Genomic DNA, 20,368 nt, shown 5'->3' with positions numbered 1-20,368 from the left:
ATCGGAAACTGTACCTCAACACCAACGTCCTCGACCTGTGGTGTTCCCTAGGGATCGATCTTGATGCCAATATTATTCAACTTCTATATGCTCCCACTTAGACAAATCATCCAAAATAATTTGATTTTATACCATAGCTATGCAGATGACACACAAATTTACTGAAATCCATGCATTTCTACTGAATTATGTTTGGAATCTGATCCCTTATCATACCTGTTCATTCGTACTCGTCGCTCGACTTATCGTGGCTAAATTCAAGATGGCAGATTTCTGAGTGCAGGGGACAAGCCAAGATGAGCTATGAGACATACGTTCACACTCGGTATCATGTTTCAACACACTTTAAGTCAATATCACACCGGACCAAACTGTTCTCAGATGCTTTCTGCTAACTGCGAGTTACAAATTCTGAATCTGCCTTGAAAATTATTCTACCTTGTCTTTTATTACTTTTTTACTACTTTTTGCTTTTTTTGTCGTATTAATTATTCATTATTTTTAAATGATTTTACCTTGTGCGTTTTCTTTTTATTATGATCTTTACCTTTTGAACTATTCTTTGACTATATTGCCCTTCAAGGCTTTTATTTGTTATTACTGTTTGCTTTTGTTTATATAAAGCACATTGAATGACCTCTGTGTATGAAATGCGCTAAATAAATAAACTTGACTTGACTTGACTTGACAATGGCCCCTCGTAGGCTTAATTTCTGGTGATGCTGTGACAATGCTGTCAATTGCCAGAATGTTCTTGTAATGCATTTTGATCAGTTTCATGGCCCCCCTAGCTCTTTTGCCTAGTAGTGGCACAGTACTACTTTTGTCCACCACCTGGAATTCCAACTGGTACAGTTTCTGGTTTCTTGGGTTTCTCAGTTTCAGTTTACATTTCCCCAGTGGCCTCAGTTTTGTGTTTGGATCAAGCAGATCAATCAGAATGATGTTGCAAGTAGCACCACAGTCTATTTGGAATTTCACAATTTTTTTTCATAAGAGCATGCCAGCAAAAAGCTGTGTGTTCTGGCGTTGTACTGGAGTCCACTGCCCTCACATTCTTTATATCTGCTGCAGTAACACTGAGAACATCATGTATATCGCTCTCAAACGCTGCTACATTGTGCACCTTTGTCTTTTTCCTTTCTTCCTGCTGCTTACTTGCTTTACATTTTGCTGCAAAATGATTTTTGTTTGCCACATTTTTTGCACTTCTTATGCTTGGCATTTCAGTTTGCTTTTCTCACGTAATTTCCCACAGAACTTACAGTCCACTGTGTTTTCAGTCTTTCTGTTGCGCGCTGGTCCTTGCAATGCATGTACCTCCTCCACTTTTGGTCTGGAGATCTTCACATTCTCCCGCGACAACTCTGCACAACTGTATCGCCCTTGTCACATGTGTGCAGTGGAGGCTTCGACGTTGACGCTTCTCATTCACTTTTCATCGGCTGACATCAGGCTTTGCCGAACAGAATTGTGGGAGTGTGGCGTCGCTTTGCTCATGTTACTCCAGTCAAAAGTTGAGAAATGTATAACGTTTCAAGCAGCAGCACAAGTGCCAGCTAATCAAACTGTGGTTATGCTAATGAGCAAAGAAAGACTGTTCTCAAAATAAATCAGATCATCAAATAGATGGTCCTAGATGGCTGTAATTTAAGATAAACGTCATTTATTTACCTTTTTTATGCTTGGATTCTGTGAAAGTTAGCAAAAAATAGACACTGTACATTCTAAAAACGCTGTTATTGTAACCCCAAAACTCACAATTCTGTGTGACTTACGTTATCTAACGTTAGCAAGTTAGCTAGCTGTCCTCCACTGCTAGTTAACAGCAGTGATTAGTTATTGACCTGTAAAGCTCCCTTCAATGCCTACACAGTCGCAAGCTTCGGAAAAATCCTCCGGCAAGTTTTGACTGACGCATACGTGCATATGGGTGCATGATGGATTTAAATTATTTTCTTACAAAGCAGTCAGCAAAGCCAATTTAGTACGGTGATAGCTTAGTCATATCAAGTGATCACTTGTTTTTTTTCTGATTCCACACAAAAGGATGTTGTGTACTGTATCTACAAAATGACTGCAATATACAACGATTGGGTTATCTTTTGATCTTCCTCTTTATTTGCTAACCAAGGTAACATGGATATAACGCGTAGCTACAGCAGACACTGGAACTCATAACAGTGACCTCTTGCTTGGTCTTTTCTTAAGAGGGCGCACCAGAGTGGCGCGCTTACATTTTATGCAACAGCAGCGTCAAATGAACACATGGGGTCAGGGGTCACATACATTTAAATTAAAATACACCATTTACTTATTAGTGTATCTCCACGCAGTCACGAAGTCAATCATATTGGAGGGAATGCAGGAGTTTTGCATTTTCACACTATTTTGAAGTGCTTGCAGTTGCAGAGAGGTAATTATGTATTATTATGCATCAGATCATGAAGACCAGATGTCACAAGATTTTTCGTTACATAATGCTATATGCATGTGAAAAGTGTGTCTATGCCATAGTGACATGATGTAGAAAAAAGAGAAATGTGCTTCCAGTGCGTATAAACTCTTTTGTGCATACATAAGGCATACACATGTGCCTACATCAGACATACTGTACACATCAGATGGTAGTGAATTGTTGTATGACACTTGCAGCTATATTATTGGGGGCCAAGCAAAGAAGCTGTGAAGGCACCCATAGTGCTTCTACTTTTTCTCCTTCTTCTTCTTATTATTAGGCATCATCTTTCTTCAGTCATGGGAATCTATGGTAGCCCATATAATTATCTGGTATTTCACCATGTTTCATGTCTACAACTCGAGCGCTCTAGCACCACCAACAGGTTGTGCATTCACACACAGAACTTTAACCTGTACAGTATGCTCGATTTTCAAAAATGTGTTATTATTGGAATCCATGGATCAAGCTAAGTTCAATGATGTCAATCCTAGCGTATGTTGTGATGTATAAAAGATTTTCCTTTTGTGTTTCTCCTATAGGGTAACAATAGTTGTCAGCAGTGCTAACATGGAGCTGGACCTTGTGAGACATTGTGTGGATCGGGCCTTGTTCTTAGATGATCGTGTCAGCCGATTCACAGTACATATTGGTGAATGGCCTGGAGAATTGGCCAAATTGCTAGATATGCTAGCTCGTGAAGATATTAGGTAAGTGTACCAATGCAGTCATTAAACAAAGAAAGCATTTGTCTCATACACATTAAATAGTTGTGTAATAATACTATAAAGCTAAAGCTGAGTGCCACATAAAAGCTAAACTAAAGCTGAGTGCCACATGCAATCACAGCCAAGAGAATATCCTGTACCGATCCCAAAAACACAGGTGTCTTATTGCTACCAACTACAACCCCAAAACAGAAAAAGTTGGGATGTTGTGTAAAATGCAAATAAAAACAGAATGTGACAATATACAAGTCTCGTAAACCCAAATTTAGCAGCAAAAAGGACATAGACAACATATCAAATGTTGAAAATAAAAAATTGGAGTATTTCATGGAAAATATATGTTAATTTTGAATTTGATACCAGCAACATGTTTAAAAAAAAGTTGGGACAAGAGCATGTTTACCACTGTGCTACTTCACCTCTTCATTTAACAAAATTCTGTAAATTAGGAACTGAGGAGACCATTTGCTAGAGTTTTGAGAATTAAATGTTGTCCCTTTACTCCCCGATATGGGATTTCAGTTGCTCAGTATGGGACATTCTTAGTCATGTTTTTCATTCCATTATGCATTTGACAAATCTGGACTGCAGACAGGCCATCTTAGCACCTGGACTCTTCTTCTATGGAGAAATACTATTTAAATATGTGCAGAATTCATTTTGGCATTGTCTTCCTGAAATATTCAAGGTCTTCCCTGGAAAAGACATTGCCTGGATGGCAGTATATGTTATTTAAAACCTGCACAGCAAAAACTGCTTATCTAACACAATCTAACCAAGTGTTATTAATCTTATATCAAGATAAAAACAACTAGTTGGTATTGTTTTCAGTATAAAGAGACTTACTTAGCCCTTTCTCATGAAATCATTTGACTTAATTTAAGAAAAGTTTGACTTATTTTAAGACATCTCATCCTGAAAACAAGCAAATTTGTCTGCCAGTGCGTTAAGCAAATTTGTCCTAAAAACAAGCAAATTTGTCTGCCAGTGCATTGAGTAAATTTGTCTTAATAAGACACCTTAAAATAAGTCAAGGTCTTCTTAAATTAAGTCAAAATGATCTTACGGGAGAGCACTAGGTAAGTCTTTTCATACTAAAAACAATACCAAATAGATTATTTGATCTTAATAGAAGATTATTAACACTTGGTTAGATTTCATTTTTTGCAGTGTGTATACATCATTCAGAATTGATTGTGCTTTGCCAAATGTGCAATATGCCCATGCTTTAGGCACTAATGCTCCTCCACACCGTCATAGATGTTTGGTTTCGAAGTGAGCACTAAAACAAGTTGGATACTTGGATACTACTCCTATTTAGCCCAGATGAGTCCATGACTTCCAAAAATAATGGTACATTTTGATTGGTCTAACCTCAGGACCTTTTTCCATGTTACCTCAGTCCATTTTAAACAAGCTCAGGCCCAGATAAGACGGTGGTATTTTCTGTGTCATGCCTCAATACAATTTTAGCTGTTACAATTGTGGCTGCAGTTTTTGAATTGAGTATCAAACTGTGCACATAGACAATGGTTATCAGAGGTTTTCCTGAGCCCATACAATGACAGGTCTGGAAACAGGTCTGGTGTTGATGCAGTGCCATCTGAGGTCCAAAAGACCACATCCATTTGTTTTTCAGCTCTTTCTCTTGTTTGCAAAGATTTCTCTGGATTCTCTGAATGTTTCAATAATATCATGTCCTGTAGATGATGAACTCCCCAAATACCTCACAATTTCATGTTAAGAAGCATTAAAATGACATTGTTTCATCATTTGTGCACACAGGTTTACAATGAATACTCCTACATCTTTACTTCTAAGAGACCCTGCCTCTCTGGGATGCTCTTTTTCATACCCAATCGTGTTGCCAGATACCCTAATTAGTTGTGAAACATTCATCCTTTGGTTTTCTTTATCATTACACAACTTTTCCAGCATGTTGTTATCCCCGTCCCAACATGTTGCTGGTATCAAATTAAAAATTAACATATATTTTCCATGAAATAGTCAAATTTGTCATTTTCAACATGAGCTGAACTGTCACATGACTGTTTTCCCAAGATGGCACCCACTTGTACAATAATCATGTAGCATACTTGTGTGAAGAGACCTAAAGTAGTTGGCGTTTGGCTGTCTAACATAATGTTACAAATTCTAGGGCTCTCTTGAAAAAGAGACACCGGAATAAAAAAATTCAACCAAGCAGTGGAATAAGATATCACAATACGGCCATTAAGCAATTAGAATCCTGTGCCAGGTGTTCAGGTCACCTGCAGCAACTGCCAGTCTCAGGCTTTAAGCATACAATCTGGCTCTCTTAAGACTACATATCTTGTTCAACTGTTTCCTCTGCCCAACACTGTTTCAAAATAAAAGTCCTCACTACAATAATTCACTGTTAAACAATTTAATAAATGACTCAACTTTTTAACTGTTCAGCCATTCCAACTGTCAGTTGTCATCAACTATGACTCCCACCAACTGTAGCTAGTTAGCATTGTTAGCATATTAGCTAAGTTAGCTAAGTAACATGGTTAACATAGTTACCAAAGTTACCATTGCTAACATAGTTAGCATTGTTACAGTATGCTCTTCAAATGTTTAATCTTCATATAGTACATCACCTAGCTCAGCATCACCTTTTTCCAAACTCCAAAAGAGGGCTCTCAGATCTGTGAATAGCTTCAGGGTTGAAATCTCTTAATTGTGTAGGGGATGTGTTTTCTCCATCTATGCGTGTAGAAAGCTCCATATAGATTTGTTTGGTAAGAGCAACCATTAAACATACAACTGACAGTCTTTGCATTTCCACATAAATGGATAACTAAGTAAACATGATACAGAAATACAGAGGTATCTTTAGTTTGCGGATTGGAGCACAACTCAAATTTAAAATCTGTTAGGATGTGGTAGTAAATGGCCAAATTCACCAGCACATAATTAATTAGACCTAGTTCTTCCCAGTCCACTATGAAATTGTCATCTTTTCATCACATAAGGAGCATTACATTAGGCATGTCTTGTATAAGGAAGACTCAGAACTAATCAGTGCAATCAGTATTGAATGTCATGCATGAATCACCCTACCTACTGACATTTAATAAATTGTGCACACGAGGCACACAAAGTCTCATTCTCACTCCACTGCTGCTGCATTTAATTTCAGCGCCTGCAGGAACGTTATGGCGGCCTTTCTAACAGTGTCCGAACCTTACGTTAAGTTAACAATAGCATGTTCCTTGCTATTATTTAACGTTAGCTGTAAAATGGCGCCATGACGCTATACCGCTAATGTCAAAATTAACGTTATAATAACTTCTAATCTGCATGTCTGTTCATTAAAATGATATGACGTTATTCAAGTATTTAAATGCTGAATAAGTTTCCACATTACATTATGCTATATAGGTCGCGCTAGCCTGTAAACGCTTATGTTAACGGTCACTGCCATTAGCTAACCTGGCTATCAGTAAAGGAAGTCACCTTATAAAAACTGAACTAGTCACCTTATAAAAATGATCGTGTGTGTGCTGAAATAAAGGGCAAGGATAACGCAGATGTGCAATTTTGGTTTATTCCTCTCTTACCTGACAAACATGTCGTGTTCGCACTGTTCAGCAGATAACCCTCAATGACCACGACTGCCTTCGGTCTCTTCCAGAACTTTCTCTCAAGTTTTCATGTGTGCGCATGTGCAAATCATGCTTTGAATAAAAGTCCTTTGATCTAATATATAATTTGAATTTCATTGTTATAATTTTATATTGTATCAATCTAAGAAAATAGATTGAAAGACACATACAAATTGCAAAATTTAATAACAATCTAATAATTTTAGGCTATTGGAATGAAAAAAAAATATATCAAATGAAAAACAGCAATGTTTTACTTTTTACAGTGTAGTTTATCATCTATTACATTACATTACATTACATTTGGCTGACGCATTTTTAATCAAAGCGACTAACAACATGGTAACAGTTAAGTTTTAAAGCAATTCTCTCAACAATTTTAGGACAATATACTATAGAGTATAGTAAGAATAAGTGCATCAGTGAGTGCTGTTTTTAAACAGTTGAGTGTCAGTTCAAGACGGCAGGTAAGTGCTAGCATCAGCAAGACTTGTTGTAAGTGGTGCTATGAGAGGAGATGTTCTCTAAAGAGCTGGGTCTTCAGGAGTTTTTTGAAAATGGAGAGGGATGTCCCTGCCCTTGTAGGAACTGGTAGTGTGTTCCACCAACGAGGAACAACAGATGAGAAAAGTTTGGATTGGCCTGAGCGGTGGTAGAGCCAGACGTCATTCGTCTGAGGAGCGCAGCGGTCTGGAGGTAGCGTATGTCTGTATGAGGGCATTCAAGTAGATGGGAGCAGAACCAGAGACTACTTTGTAGGCAAGCGTTAGAGCCTTGAATTTGATACGGGCCGCCATAGGTAGCCAGTGTATCTGGATGAGCAGCGGGGTAACGTGCCCTTTTGGGTTGGTTGTAGACCAGGTGCGCCGCCACGTTCTGGATCATCTGAAGGGGTTTCACTGCGCAGGCTGGGAGACCTGTCAGGAGGGTGTTGCAGTAGTCAAGTCGTGAGATCACTATTGCCTGAACCAGAAGTTGAGTAGCATCTTGAGTCAAGTAAGTCCTGATTTTCTGTATGTTGTAGAGTGCGAAACAACATGACCGGGCGACTGAGGCAACATGATCTGAGAAGGTTAGTTGGTTGTCGAGAACAACTCCTAGATTTCCTGGAGTCCTGGTAGGTGAAACAGACAGGGAGTCAAATTTGATGTTGATGTCGTGGAGTATGGTAGGTCTTTGAGAGGTTCAGCTGGAGGTGGTGTGCCTTCATCCGATCAATAAAGTATCTATCTATCTATCTATCTAGCTATGTCTGAGAGGCAATCCGAGATCCGTGCTGAAACCAAGGGGTCATCAGGTGGAAAGGACAGATAGAGCTGTGTGTCGTCTGCATAGCAGTGGTATGAGAAGCCATGCGAACAGATAATCTGTCCCAAAGAGGTGGTGTAGATAGCAAAGAGAAGGGGGCCCAGCACTGAGCCCTGGGGGACCCCTGTGGTGAGATAGTGAGGTGCAGATAGCTGACCAAGCCATGATACGTTAAACGAGGGTCCTGTGAGGTAGGATTCAAACCAGGAGAGAGCAGAACCGGAGATTCCTATGTTAGAGAGTATAGAGAGAAGGATGCGGTGATTAACTGTGTCAAAGGCAGCCGATAAGTCAAGCAGAATGAGTACTGATGACTGAGCGGTCGCCCTGGCTTCTTTTATGGCTTCTGTTACAGACAGCAGAGCCGTTTCGGTAGAGTGGCCGCTTTTGAACCCAGACTGATTTGGATCCAGAAGGTTGTTCTGTGAAAGGAAGTCAGAGACCTGTTTGGAGACTGCTCGTTCAATGCCTTTGGATAGGCAGGAGTGAGACAGGGCGGTAGTTCTCGACTTGAGCAGGGTTGAGAGAAGTTTTCTTAAGTAACGGTGTTACCCGGGCCATTTTGAACGCTGTTGGAAATGTGCCGGAGGTTAGCGAGGCATTGATCACATGTGTGATAGCTGGTGCGATGGTTGGGCTGATGGACTGAAGTAGGCTCGTAGGTATAGGGTCCAGCGAGCATGTGGTAGGACGGCTACATGTCAGGAGTCTAGATACTTCACTCTCGGAGAGAGGTGCGAATGCTGAAAAAGATGTTCCAGTAGCCCCTAGAGGTTGTAGGAGTGCGGTATCTGAGCCTGATGCGTTGTGTGGGCATGTAGAGAATTGACTGCTGATTGCCGCCACTTTGTTTGTAAAAAATGAGGCAAGTGTATCCGCAGTAAGGCTGGATGGAGGAGGAGGCAGCTGAGGGTTGAGTAGTGATTTGAAGGTTGAAGGCAGTGATGCTGGCTGAGAAGGAGGTGTGAGATAGGCTAAGCACAAATATTACATTTTGATGAGACCATGATCAGACTGTTGCCCACATTACAAGTATTAATTTAAGACCAAACATGGATGTATTATTTTCACAACATACATTTACAGAGATTTGATCGGTGACCATCAAGTTTCCACACTATGTAGAAAGGAGAGGAGAGGTTGCTTGGCAGGGGGCTGTATGTGTAACTGTATGTCAAACTGAGCTAGCATGCTAGTTGCCCGTGTAAATCCTCACACCCCTAACCTTAAGAATGCTTCTAACCGCTGAGTTTGGAGCCTAGGTTTTTCGGCTCAGTGGTTCGAGCGTTCGACTCCCATGCCGGTGTGTGTGTCGAGGTGGCGGGTTCGAGGCCCGAGAGCGGCGAACGAACCGACCTTGTGATATAGCAAAAGTACCCACACAGATGTAAATTGACTGCAAATGGCATTCTTTAGAAATGCAAAAGGATTGGCCAAAAAGCTGGTCCTTACACCAGCAACTTTTTTTTTTTTGGCCTTTTTATGCCTTTTAATGACAGACAGTGGAGAATGACAGGAAGCGAGTAGGAAAGAGAGTCGGGGGTGGGATCCGGAAAGCACCACGGGGCGGGAATCGAACCCGGGTCACCGGCATACGGTGCAGGTGCCCCAGCCAGTCGCATCATGGCTGGGGCCAGCAACTTTATTTTTAAAGCAGGTAGTGGTAATAGGCCAACTCATAATAATAATAATAATAATAATAATAATAATAACAAATAATCGACACCTTCAGTTTGATCAAGTAAGATACATCATTATGCATACCTCAGCAAGAGCAAATTGGGGCCTGGAGCTGACGTCTCTTCTTTTTTCTCTTACCAGAAAAATAAGAGAAACATTTGAAGAGAATGTTACTGCATTAGGCACAATATTCCATAACTCACTTGTATATACATAACTATTACTCTAACAATTTTTTCTCCCTGATATCCTCGTAGGTTGTTGGATATTTGTAACAGGAGATACAGTGACAAAGCAGATCTCTTTAAAACCCAGGTAAGACCTTTTTAAGCACTACAGCTTTTGAAGTTGGTTTCAGATGGGTTCACATTTTACAAGTGTAGTTTTACATTTTTAAATTACATTTAATATTGGCTTGTTCTTGTACAGTGGTGGAAAAGACCAAATATTTGCCATTTAGATTTATTTGTACTATGTATGTACATATATTTATTTTCCAGAATTAATTTAATTTATAAATAAATAAATACGGTTTAGGTCATTTTTAAGCAGCTGTTTTTTGTTTTTGTGTCAACTAATGAGCTAATTGGCTAAAAGAGTTCCGGCACTAGGTACCGGTCCATGTAATCCAGGTAGGATGTTTAATGTGTATGATGAAATTTCTAGGCAGCAGTATGGAAAGTTGACTTTATTACACTGAAAGCATCCATTTTGAACCATTGTTGAGTGGGTGTGGAATTAGGCCCTTAAACATCTCCTGATCTGAGCCCGTATTCACAAAGCATTTATTGTACCTCTAAGAATACTCCTAAATCACAATTGAGTTTTCTCTTAAAACCTATTCACAAAGCTGCTGAGACCAACTTTTATTAAGGAATATGACAATGGTTGGACAGGGGCGCCTGCAGGAATGAATGCTATGGTATGCCCCCCCCCCCCCCCCCGCCACGCAATGAAACATTCAAAGCATAGTATTTGTTCGTTAGCCTAACGGTGGTGATCCACTGGTACTACGCGACATTCTGTCGTGTCACATTCCACTCTAAGCTTTGAGAGACTGTTTTGAGTCCACTGACTGGAGTGTGTTACAGAATGGAGAGGACTTAGAGGAGGTCAAACACATTGCACAACTGACTACCTGAACTTCTGTATGGACATTGTTGTTCCCATGAGAACTGTACGCTGCTTTCAAAATAACAAGCCTTGGATAACCAGCAATGCCAAGACCCTTCTCAATAGGGCAAGGGGGACAAGACCCAGGGGGACCTCAAAACCAAGCTGAAAGAGGCTAAGGAGGATTACAGAAGGAAGATGGAACAGAGGTTGCAGGAGAACAACATGAAGGAGGTATGGGATGGAATGAAGACCATCACTGGCCTCAGGAAGAGTAGCAGCTCTGTGGAGGGAGATCTGGACAGGGCGAACCAGCTGAACCACTTCTACAACAGGTTTGACTGCCCTGCTCCAGCTCCAATGGCAGTGGTCTGTCCACCACACTGCTCTTGCTTGCCTGCCCAACCCACACCTCCCCCCTCACTCTCAGTGCAACACTCACCCCCACCATCAAAAGCTATTGCCCCCCTCCCCCACATGGTGATCACGAACAGTGCGGCTACACTGGCTTCAGTCACCACCCATCAGTCTCTAGCTACCCAACAACCCCCTCAGACGCACAGAAGCTGATGATTATAACGCGGGAATGATGCCAAAAACGTCCCCTACAATAATGAGTGACAGGTCCGTTTCTTCTAAATTCTCCAGTTAGGAGCTACTTTCAGCCTTAAGATTCTTTGTGAATACAGCCTCTGGTCTCAAGAGCTTTGGATGTGTTCAGTATGAACACACTTTGGGCCCTATTTTGGGGATCAGAAACCACACGATAGGGTGGTTTGTTTCAAGCACATGTAGTAGGGCGAGGGTAAAGTTTGGAATTTTACATGTCGACTCCGCCACCTGGATGAGTTATGTGGGGTGAGCGTGCATAGAGGCCATGGTAGTGGTGGTCTTTCCGGAGCTTTTTCCTTATAGTCCTTGGCTCTCGGCTACTCTTCTAATATAACTATCCTTTTGTCACACTGGTCAGAAATCTTGTGAGGAGCTCCTGTGCATGGCCTGTTGATGATGCAGTGCTGTTCCTTCTAGTTGCAGATAATGGCCCCAATGCTGCTTAAGATTCTGAAATTTTGAAATGCACCTGTTAACCATTGATATGAACAATAAGGTTGCGAAGGTCTTGGGAGAGCTCTTTGCTTTTACCCAACATGTGTTTCTACTGTGACACCTTGGTAACGGAAAAGCTTTATGGTACTAACCCAGCTTGTTTTTTATTTGCACACATAGGAGGGATAATTACTCTCTAACTACTTACAGATTTCAGCTCGTTCCTTGCCTTGGTGTACTGCTTCTTCTTGTGTTCAATACTTTTTTTCCTTTGTTATTCCACGTTATTACACATAACTCTACTTAAAGACTTTAATGTTTGGATTTTTTTATATGTGTGGATGACCTGAGTTAATACTAACGTCTGATGGAAATTTCATGTGAATAGCCTCACTGGAAGTAGACCTACTGAAAAGAATGTTGGCGCGTTCAGTACTTATTTCCCCCCTGTATACCTTCTGTAGAAAACCACTGATATACACAAGCTGCCACCCACAGGAGCACAGAACGGGAAGGAGCGAACAAGGGAACAAAAATGCGAGACAAACAATCCAAACATCCTTAGTCCTGCTGCTTACCTTGCCATCACAGACACCAAACTTTCAAAAGTCCAGCCTCCTCACTAATTAAAATTGCATCCGTTGCAGCACTGATGTGATGGTTCACTTTAAAGATACAGGCATTCCATTACAACCCATTACACACACTCAAACAAAACATACCAGTGTGTTCAATTAGACTTTTTCTACAAGAACTGCTTTCAGGGCCATTTCTACTACTGCTGTCATGCGTTATCGGAGTTGTATTTTGTGTTTTGTCACTAGCAATGTGAGAAACATGCTGGGATTATTGCTCAATCTTCAGTATTTATGTGTGTGATAATGATTTTCATGTGTTTGTAGGTGGAGTGTGTGGTGGAAACCAGGGATAAGACACAAAATTGCCAGCTAAGACGAACACTCTCAGAACGCTACCCTACACTGTGTTGGATGGATCGGTGACCCCAATTATAGAGCCACTGCTAAACATATTCCTTTACACAGACACAGAACCTGAGTGCAGGAAAAAGAGGAGTTGCAAGTTTTGAGTCACAACATGTATGCACGTAGTTCACTGTAGACCTTCTCTGAGAATGAAAACAGCTGGCAGAGATTACAAACATTTCTGCAAAAACATGTAGGACACTACATTCCATCAATGGTCATTCAAAGAGTCATTAAAAACATCAAATGTGAAAAATTAATATTAATTTATCAAATGAATATCTATTAAATATTAATTTATCAAATTAATTACTTTGTATATAAGTTATTATACTGTAGTTTTCTATTATCAGTTTTTGATTCTCAGCATTATAATTTGTCATAGAATTTTTCTTTGTTTTTGTTAAAACAAACTTCAAGCCAAAACGTTAACAACAAGCTAAAAGGTCAATAACTGGTCTACAAAAGGTATGTAGGTGGCAGAAAGGTTTCCATTGTAATTACTAGCCTAGTGATTGGACATTTTTCTGACTGAATGAGGTAAAAATAGAGTAACACTTTCATTCTTAATTTGTGACAATTTATTGCAGGTTGTCTAAGAGACAGCCTCAGCTTGAAAGGCTACTATTCAGTTTTCCGAGTTACTGCTTAGATTTTGACAACAGAATATCATATATGTCACAATCGATATGGGTCATATCAATCATCTTTCATTGGCACTGTTATCTGAAGGATACTTTTTGTTTGAAACAATCAACATCATTAACAGCTCTGTAAAGAAGCAGGAATGCAGTCATGATAGACACAGGAAATAATTTTAGACAATTATGCCCCTATGACGCTGGCAAATTTTCTATGGAGATGAAGTTTCCGATGAAGAAGTGTGATACGCCTACAGCGTACATTTGCGCCACAGTGTCCCCCTTTTACAAGGAGTTTTAATTTTAGATTATTATGGGAACACAATTCTTACAATCGGTACATCTTGGCACATCCAGAACCCCAAGAGAACCAAAGCCTGTTTAGCTGAGCACAGGATCAGCAGGACAGAGAAGAGACAGAGGTGCAAGCATTTTCCAAGATCTGCTTGTGATATCCATGCTGTCTCTCTGAAGGTGCTGCTCTCACCAAATAGGCTACTAGTGATTTGGGATATTCCGTGGGCAGAAAAAAAAACACCTGATGCATAAAAAGGAAGAACAAATGGTACTGCTAAAGGGACTTTGCAAACTCTGTTTGTTTACAAAATTAAACACTTAAATGCAATCTCTACAGACTACAATATGTGAAATCAAAAGAAATGGCATGATTGTCACCCATTACATAAATGCATATTTGTTTATTGTTTAAGTAAGCAGTAGCCAGAAACATTTCAGGGTTCAGTCCCCAGCTGCCACAGTTGTGCCCTCGAGCAAGGCACTTAATCCTAAATTGCTCAGGGGAAACCGGCCCTTGTAAGAATTGACATTATGTAATGCACTTAAAGCATCAGCCAAATAAATATGAGATATGTAGGCATAAAAAAAAGAAACTTGGGTATTGATTTTGTTTGTGTCAAGCGCATTCAAATGCTCCCTGTAAGAAAGGAAAATACTGTCACGACTGTCATCTATGCTTCCGGCAGAAAGTTTGAGTTTTGAGATGAATAAGCCACCCAGGCTGAATAAGGGAGATTCCGCTTGGAGAAATTGGCAACAAAATATGTTCCTCTGCAAAATAATTTAGAATAGGCTGTTTGCTTTTTTGCTACCCACTATTTTTCCGCTTTTGTTTTAAAACTGTCTTATCCTTCAGTTGTTTGTATCCTCAAACTAGGGGCCTTTTCTACTTCAGATTTCCTTATCCATCTACATTCAATCCAACATATTAGACATTCACGAAAACTGAAAATTCTGGACGTTAACCCACACTATGTTCTCTATTGAAATGTTCATACATTCATGGCAATTGTGACCACGAATTAAATCTTTGTTTGAAACTAAAAGTGGACACCACACACTATTTATCTTGGTATGTAAAGAGGAGTATACAGGTATGAGCAAATTTTGGGTTTCATTACATGTTAAGGCAGTGCACAAGTTGTAACTATTATTATAATTGATATTGACATGATAAATAAACCAGGACAACTGGACCATACTGTAGTTAATTGGCTTCATCCTTTTAGAATAGAATACTTTGAGAAGACACTGATAATGAATTGTCTCTGCCATATTGTCACTCTTTCCTATCCGTACAAATCAGTACAAAAATCCAAAACTAGTCAAAAAGATAAAACAGTGGTACATGTTTAATCAGAGAACAGGTGTACTATATATGTGTGTGTGTGTGTGTTGATTTCATGATATAAACATAATGTTTGAATTAAGAGCATGTTGAGCAAAAACATTATGACCACCTTTCTAATAAGTTGTACCTCTGTGTAGTGCAATATCAATTTGTCAACAAGACACACTGTGACTTGTTGCCCTGTGGGACTTCCTGGAGAAATAATTCAATTGTAAGGTGGCACAGGTCAATGGTGCACATTGTTCCAAAGTCCAGTTATTATGCTTGTGTGTTTTGTGGGGTCTTTTAACTATACCCTGGTGCTGACAAGGGTACTCTGACCATTTCTCACTACAGAGCCCTATATGTAGCAGTATGCAATGCACTCACACCTTGTAACAATAAAATGTAAAAAAATGTAAACACTGACTCTTGTAACAATGAAATAAAAAAATTATATGATTTGCATCGCAATATTGTTGGTCTGTACCAAGATAGAGTTTATTGCCCACACATATACATGAGCCTTAAACACCATGGTGTATCCCTCCTTGGACCGGTGTAGGTTGGTACCCATCTGAATTTACTCACCATTAGATTCATGAACATAACCCCCCCCCCGGACAACAATCGGTTCTACCTAGCTTGAGTTGCTGCAGCCAACGGTTAGTGATCAAAAATTTAAATGGACCCCAACACATAGCGCCCCCTAGTGGCCCCTATTTTGACTTCAAATATGGCCACCAAAATATGTCCTTTTTTTTACATTTATAATGCTATGCTGCTTTTAACACATAATATGACGTGTCTATAGACATCTTTCAGCATTATGAAATATATAATGAGACAGTCCTGCAAAATTAAAATGGCAGACATGTTGGATTTTAAGGAAGTAGCCATACATTCTTAACCTGACTCCGCCAGATGGATTTGCTCCGCATATCCATCTGGGAACTTTTCATTGAAGAACTTTTGGGAAAGGGGCGGAAATACTGGTTAGCTGATTGGATAAACCATCTGTCTATCGACGGGCCAAATCAACCAATTAGATGAACAAAGTGTTCTTCTAATGCCTTCGTTTAACATACAATTAAGTTAGGTAACGTAACTAACGTTAAGATGTTTTAACTTACCATTTGTATGTGACATGAACCTAATCAACGACATTTCCCATCAAGTTTTCACGGTAGGCCCTACACTTCTGAAGAAAGTAGCCTATATTCCTCCATTATGAACTGGAATCGGCCGTGGAGGATGTCTGTGTCGTTCATTCCTCCCAGCTACATGGCTGAGACTCATAGCTTCACAGCTTACCCAGGAATACTTTCTAATTTGAATAAAACTTGCGCGATATAATAGCTATGCTCATCTCATCTGTGGATGCCATCATGTTGTTCGTTGCGTCACACCTCAACCCGCCTCAAAGCCAACGCTGATTGGACGTTCGTTTGGTGAACTACTCCAAATTCTCTTTAACGAAAAGTTGCCAGACTGATCTGCGAGTGAAACCTTGAAAGCTTGCGAGATCAGGATGGTCTCACGAGGCTAATATATTCTGACACTGAGTCAAAAACTGGGGTGCGTTTAGGCTATGTGTGAAGTTTCGACTGTGTGACTAAACCCTGCACTTGCCTGGGCTCACTCCTTCTAAGTTGCCCCCTAGAGGTTGGCATGCTAGCAAGGAGGCTAAAACCCATGGATGCTAGCGTCTCTTAAAGTCTCTTAAAGAAACATATGCTGCCTTTTGGGAAATGAGCTATTTTGTCTTCTATCCTAGAGTTAGATAAATTAGTACATACACCCACTCAGACTTAGATAAATTAGTACATAACCAGTCCAACACATCCAACTGTCCTACAGCCTAATCCAATTGAGGTGGGTGGGGCCAATTAGCATACTAAAGTTTCTTGTAAGGCTCATAGTGATTGTTTGAAAAGATCCATTTTGTTTTATTGTAGTTTAACATTTTGCATCCCATAAAATGGTTATGCCTGTCAATGAAGCTAATTTAAATACGTAATACCTTATAAGTTTAGCTCCCTCCTGACCCATTAGGGCTCATGCTAGTCAGTAAACAAGCACTTTTAGGACACTGGCTAGTGCGTTCAGCGCCCAGTCCTTGGGTGTGCTTTGTGGTGGAAACACCAAAAGCTCAAGACAGGTAAAGTTGAGTATCGTCCGCATAGCAGTGATAATCAAATTCATGGGAGTGAATAAATAGAGAAAAGTAGGGGCCCTAGTACTGATCCCTGAGGCACACCTGTGGTGAGGTCATGTGCCCTTTAAGGTAGGATTTAAACCAGTCAAGGGCTTTCCTAGACATCCCAGTTCAGATAGTGTAGAAAGGAGAATGTCATGGTTAACAGTATCGAAGGCTGCAGATAAGTCTAGTAGAATGAATACTAATGACTTAGCAACTTAGATGAAGACTTTGCCACTCTCAATGCTTCGGTCACAGACAGAAAAGCAGTTTCAGTAGAATGACTCTTGAAAACAGACTGCATGGGGTCTAGCAGGTTGTTCTGATATAGTAAGTCCAAGACTTGCTTGAAGACCACTTTCTCCAAAAACTTTGACAAGAAAGGAAGAAGGGAGATAGGTCTGTAAAAACAGGAATGGTTTTAGAGGTGGTGGCAAATTATACATTTTCCATCTTTATCCTCCTTTACTGATTTTTCTCTAGTTTCACATTTGGCTAGGGTCAGCATAAGCCAGTACCTGGAGCCTACAAACGTTGCACAGGTAGTCCAACTCCTCCAGAATGGCACACCAATACGTTCCATTGCCAGAAGGATTGCTGTGTCTCCCAGCGCAGTCTCAAGAGCATGTAGGAGATTCCAGGAGACAGTTGCTCTAGGAGAGCTGGGCAGGATGGTAAAGGGTCCTTAACCCAGCAGCAGCACCAGTATCTGCTCCTTTGTGCAACAACAAACAGTAGGAGGGAGCCCTGCCAGAGCCCTACAAAATGACCTCCTCCAGGCCGCTGGTGTGAATGTCTCTGACCACACTGTCAGACTTCATGAAGGTGGCCTGAGGGCCCAATGGCCTCTGGAAGGACCTATGCTCACTGCACCGTGCAGCTCAATTGGCATTTGCCATATAATAGAAAATTGGCAGGTTCACCATTGACGCCCTGTGCTTTTCACAAATGAGACCAGGTTCACCCTGAGCACATGTGACATCTGAAAATGTCTTGGAGAATGTAATGCTGCCTGCAACATCATTCAGCATGACTGGTTTGGTGGTGGGCCAGTGATGGTCTGAGGAGGGATATCCTTGGAAGGACGCACACACCTCTACGGGCAAGACAACTGCACCCTCACTGCTCTTAGGCATCAGGATGAAAACTTCAGACCCATTGTCTGACCCTGTATTGGTGCAGTGGGCCCTGGGTTTCTCCTGGTGCACAGCAATGGCTGGACACATGTAGTGAGAATGTGCAGGCAGTTCCTGGAGGATGAAGGCATTGATACCATTGACTGTCCCCCCACACTCCCCTGACTTAAATCCGATTGAACACATGCTGGGAGATTATATTTTGGTCCATCCAACAGGTTGCACCACTGACTCTCAAGGAGCTCAGTGATGGCCATGTCCACATCTGGGAGCAGACCCCCCAGGACATCATCTGCCGTTTCATTGGGAGCATGCCCCGATGCCATCAAGCATGTCGGGGCCATACGAACTACTGAGTACCATCATGAGTTGCTGCGCTGAAATTCAAGCAAAATGGAAGAGCTTGCCGCATAATTTTTTCCACTTAGATTTTTGGGGGTCTTTGAATTCAGTCCTCTTTGTATTGATAATTTTCATTCACAAATAACAAAGTGGCATCCTTTTGTTCTTAACATATTACCCAGTCCATATCAGTTTGAATCCTGCCTCACAGGATGCTCGTTTAACATATCATGGCTTGGACAGCTGTCCGCACCTCACCATCCCACCACAGGGGTCCCCCAGGGCTCAGTACCCCGGGGGTGAAACGGAGATCTATGTGACAAAAGGAATTCTCCTTTAATAGCACCTACACCTTAACCTTGATAACCAAGTTGTGCTGTGTTTTTGGAGAGCATTTGTGGTACATTCATCTATGGTCTGCCAATGAATCATGGTTTGAAAAAAAAGAGTTCCCTTTCATATGACAACTCACACAGCATGCAGCCTGCTAGATCTGTAGTGACAGATAACATCTCCTTAGTAAAGAGAAATACGTTTGACAGCTCTGAGCGATGGACAGATAAATCAGACAGGCTAATTCTTTAAATCCATTAGCAAAGGACGCAGTGACCCATAAAGCTTTGCAGTGCCCATCCCTCAGGGTGTTTACACATTGAGCACCTTCAGTATCTAAAACTACTCACGAGATCTGGAGATTTGTCATCCTGGCCCAACCTAAATGTAATGTTCAAATATTTTATATGTCATCTTTTACGGTCCAACATCATTTCTCACCACGACCAGTGTTGACTGCCTGGCACACACAGGATCAAATCTTGCATCACCCTGAAGTCCTTTTCTAAAGGTTGACTGGCTGGGCTGACTGTAGTGCCTCTAATATTTTTTTTTTTTACATTTTACAAACATTTACATTTTGTAAAATGGCCTGCATGTTAGCAGAAAACCCGTTGTAACTGCATCCAATGTCTTTTCTGTGCTTTCATGTGTTTGACTTGTCCAGTGTTGACTAAAGGTCCAGTGTAGCAAAACCATCTCTTGAAAACATACTCGACAACAACAATTCATTAACCTCTAATTATGACACTGCACTGAGATCTAGTTAAAGTAGCTCACAGTAGGCACAGTAAAGTAGGCACAACATGAAAACAGACACACCTCAAACTCAAGAAAGATTAAGGATTAACTATTGTTGCTCATTAATGTCAGTGCAGAACAGCTTGTGTGTGTGTGTGTGTCTGTATGACCATTTCATGGTTACCTGAGGTAAAGCTGTTAGAAAGGGTTATTTCCAAGTGTCATTTATTCAAGTTTGACATGCCATTCTTGTCATTCATGTCAGTCTTAAACCATTAATACTCAGTCCTTCATCATTACATTTATTCGTTTAGCTGATGCCTTCATCACTTCAAACGTACTAGACTAACATTTAAGCAATAAATACTACCTTTATACCTAATCATAAAATGGCCCTGA

At 40.7% G+C, this 20,368-nt stretch overlaps 1 protein-coding gene across 2 annotated transcripts in view; it reads left to right on the top strand.

The window, feature by feature from the left end:
* The window catches only part of LOC125312032 (serine racemase), a 64,436-nt gene extending 48,757 nt beyond the window's left edge, over positions 1-15,679 (top strand). The window contains exons 9-11 of one of the 2 annotated variants that reach the window (XM_048270484.1): positions 3,001-3,168; positions 10,064-10,121; positions 12,869-15,679. In XM_048270484.1, coding sequence (XP_048126441.1) covers positions 3,001-3,168; positions 10,064-10,121; positions 12,869-12,967 — 325 coding nt within the window. In that variant the 3' untranslated portion in view covers positions 12,968-15,679. Of the gene's footprint in view, positions 1-3,000; positions 3,169-10,063; positions 10,122-12,868 lie in introns of those variants that run through there. The other variant, XR_007196558.1, reaches the window with a different exon arrangement.
* Positions 15,680-20,368: the final 4,689 nt, after the last annotated feature.

The sequence above is a fragment of the Alosa alosa genome, chromosome 18 (assembly GCF_017589495.1).
Source record: "Alosa alosa isolate M-15738 ecotype Scorff River chromosome 18, AALO_Geno_1.1, whole genome shotgun sequence".
Classification (NCBI taxonomy): domain Eukaryota; kingdom Metazoa; phylum Chordata; class Actinopteri; order Clupeiformes; family Clupeidae; genus Alosa; species Alosa alosa.
Note: the sequence above shows the minus strand (reverse complement) of the source record. Positions and strands in the feature narration are given on the sequence as shown.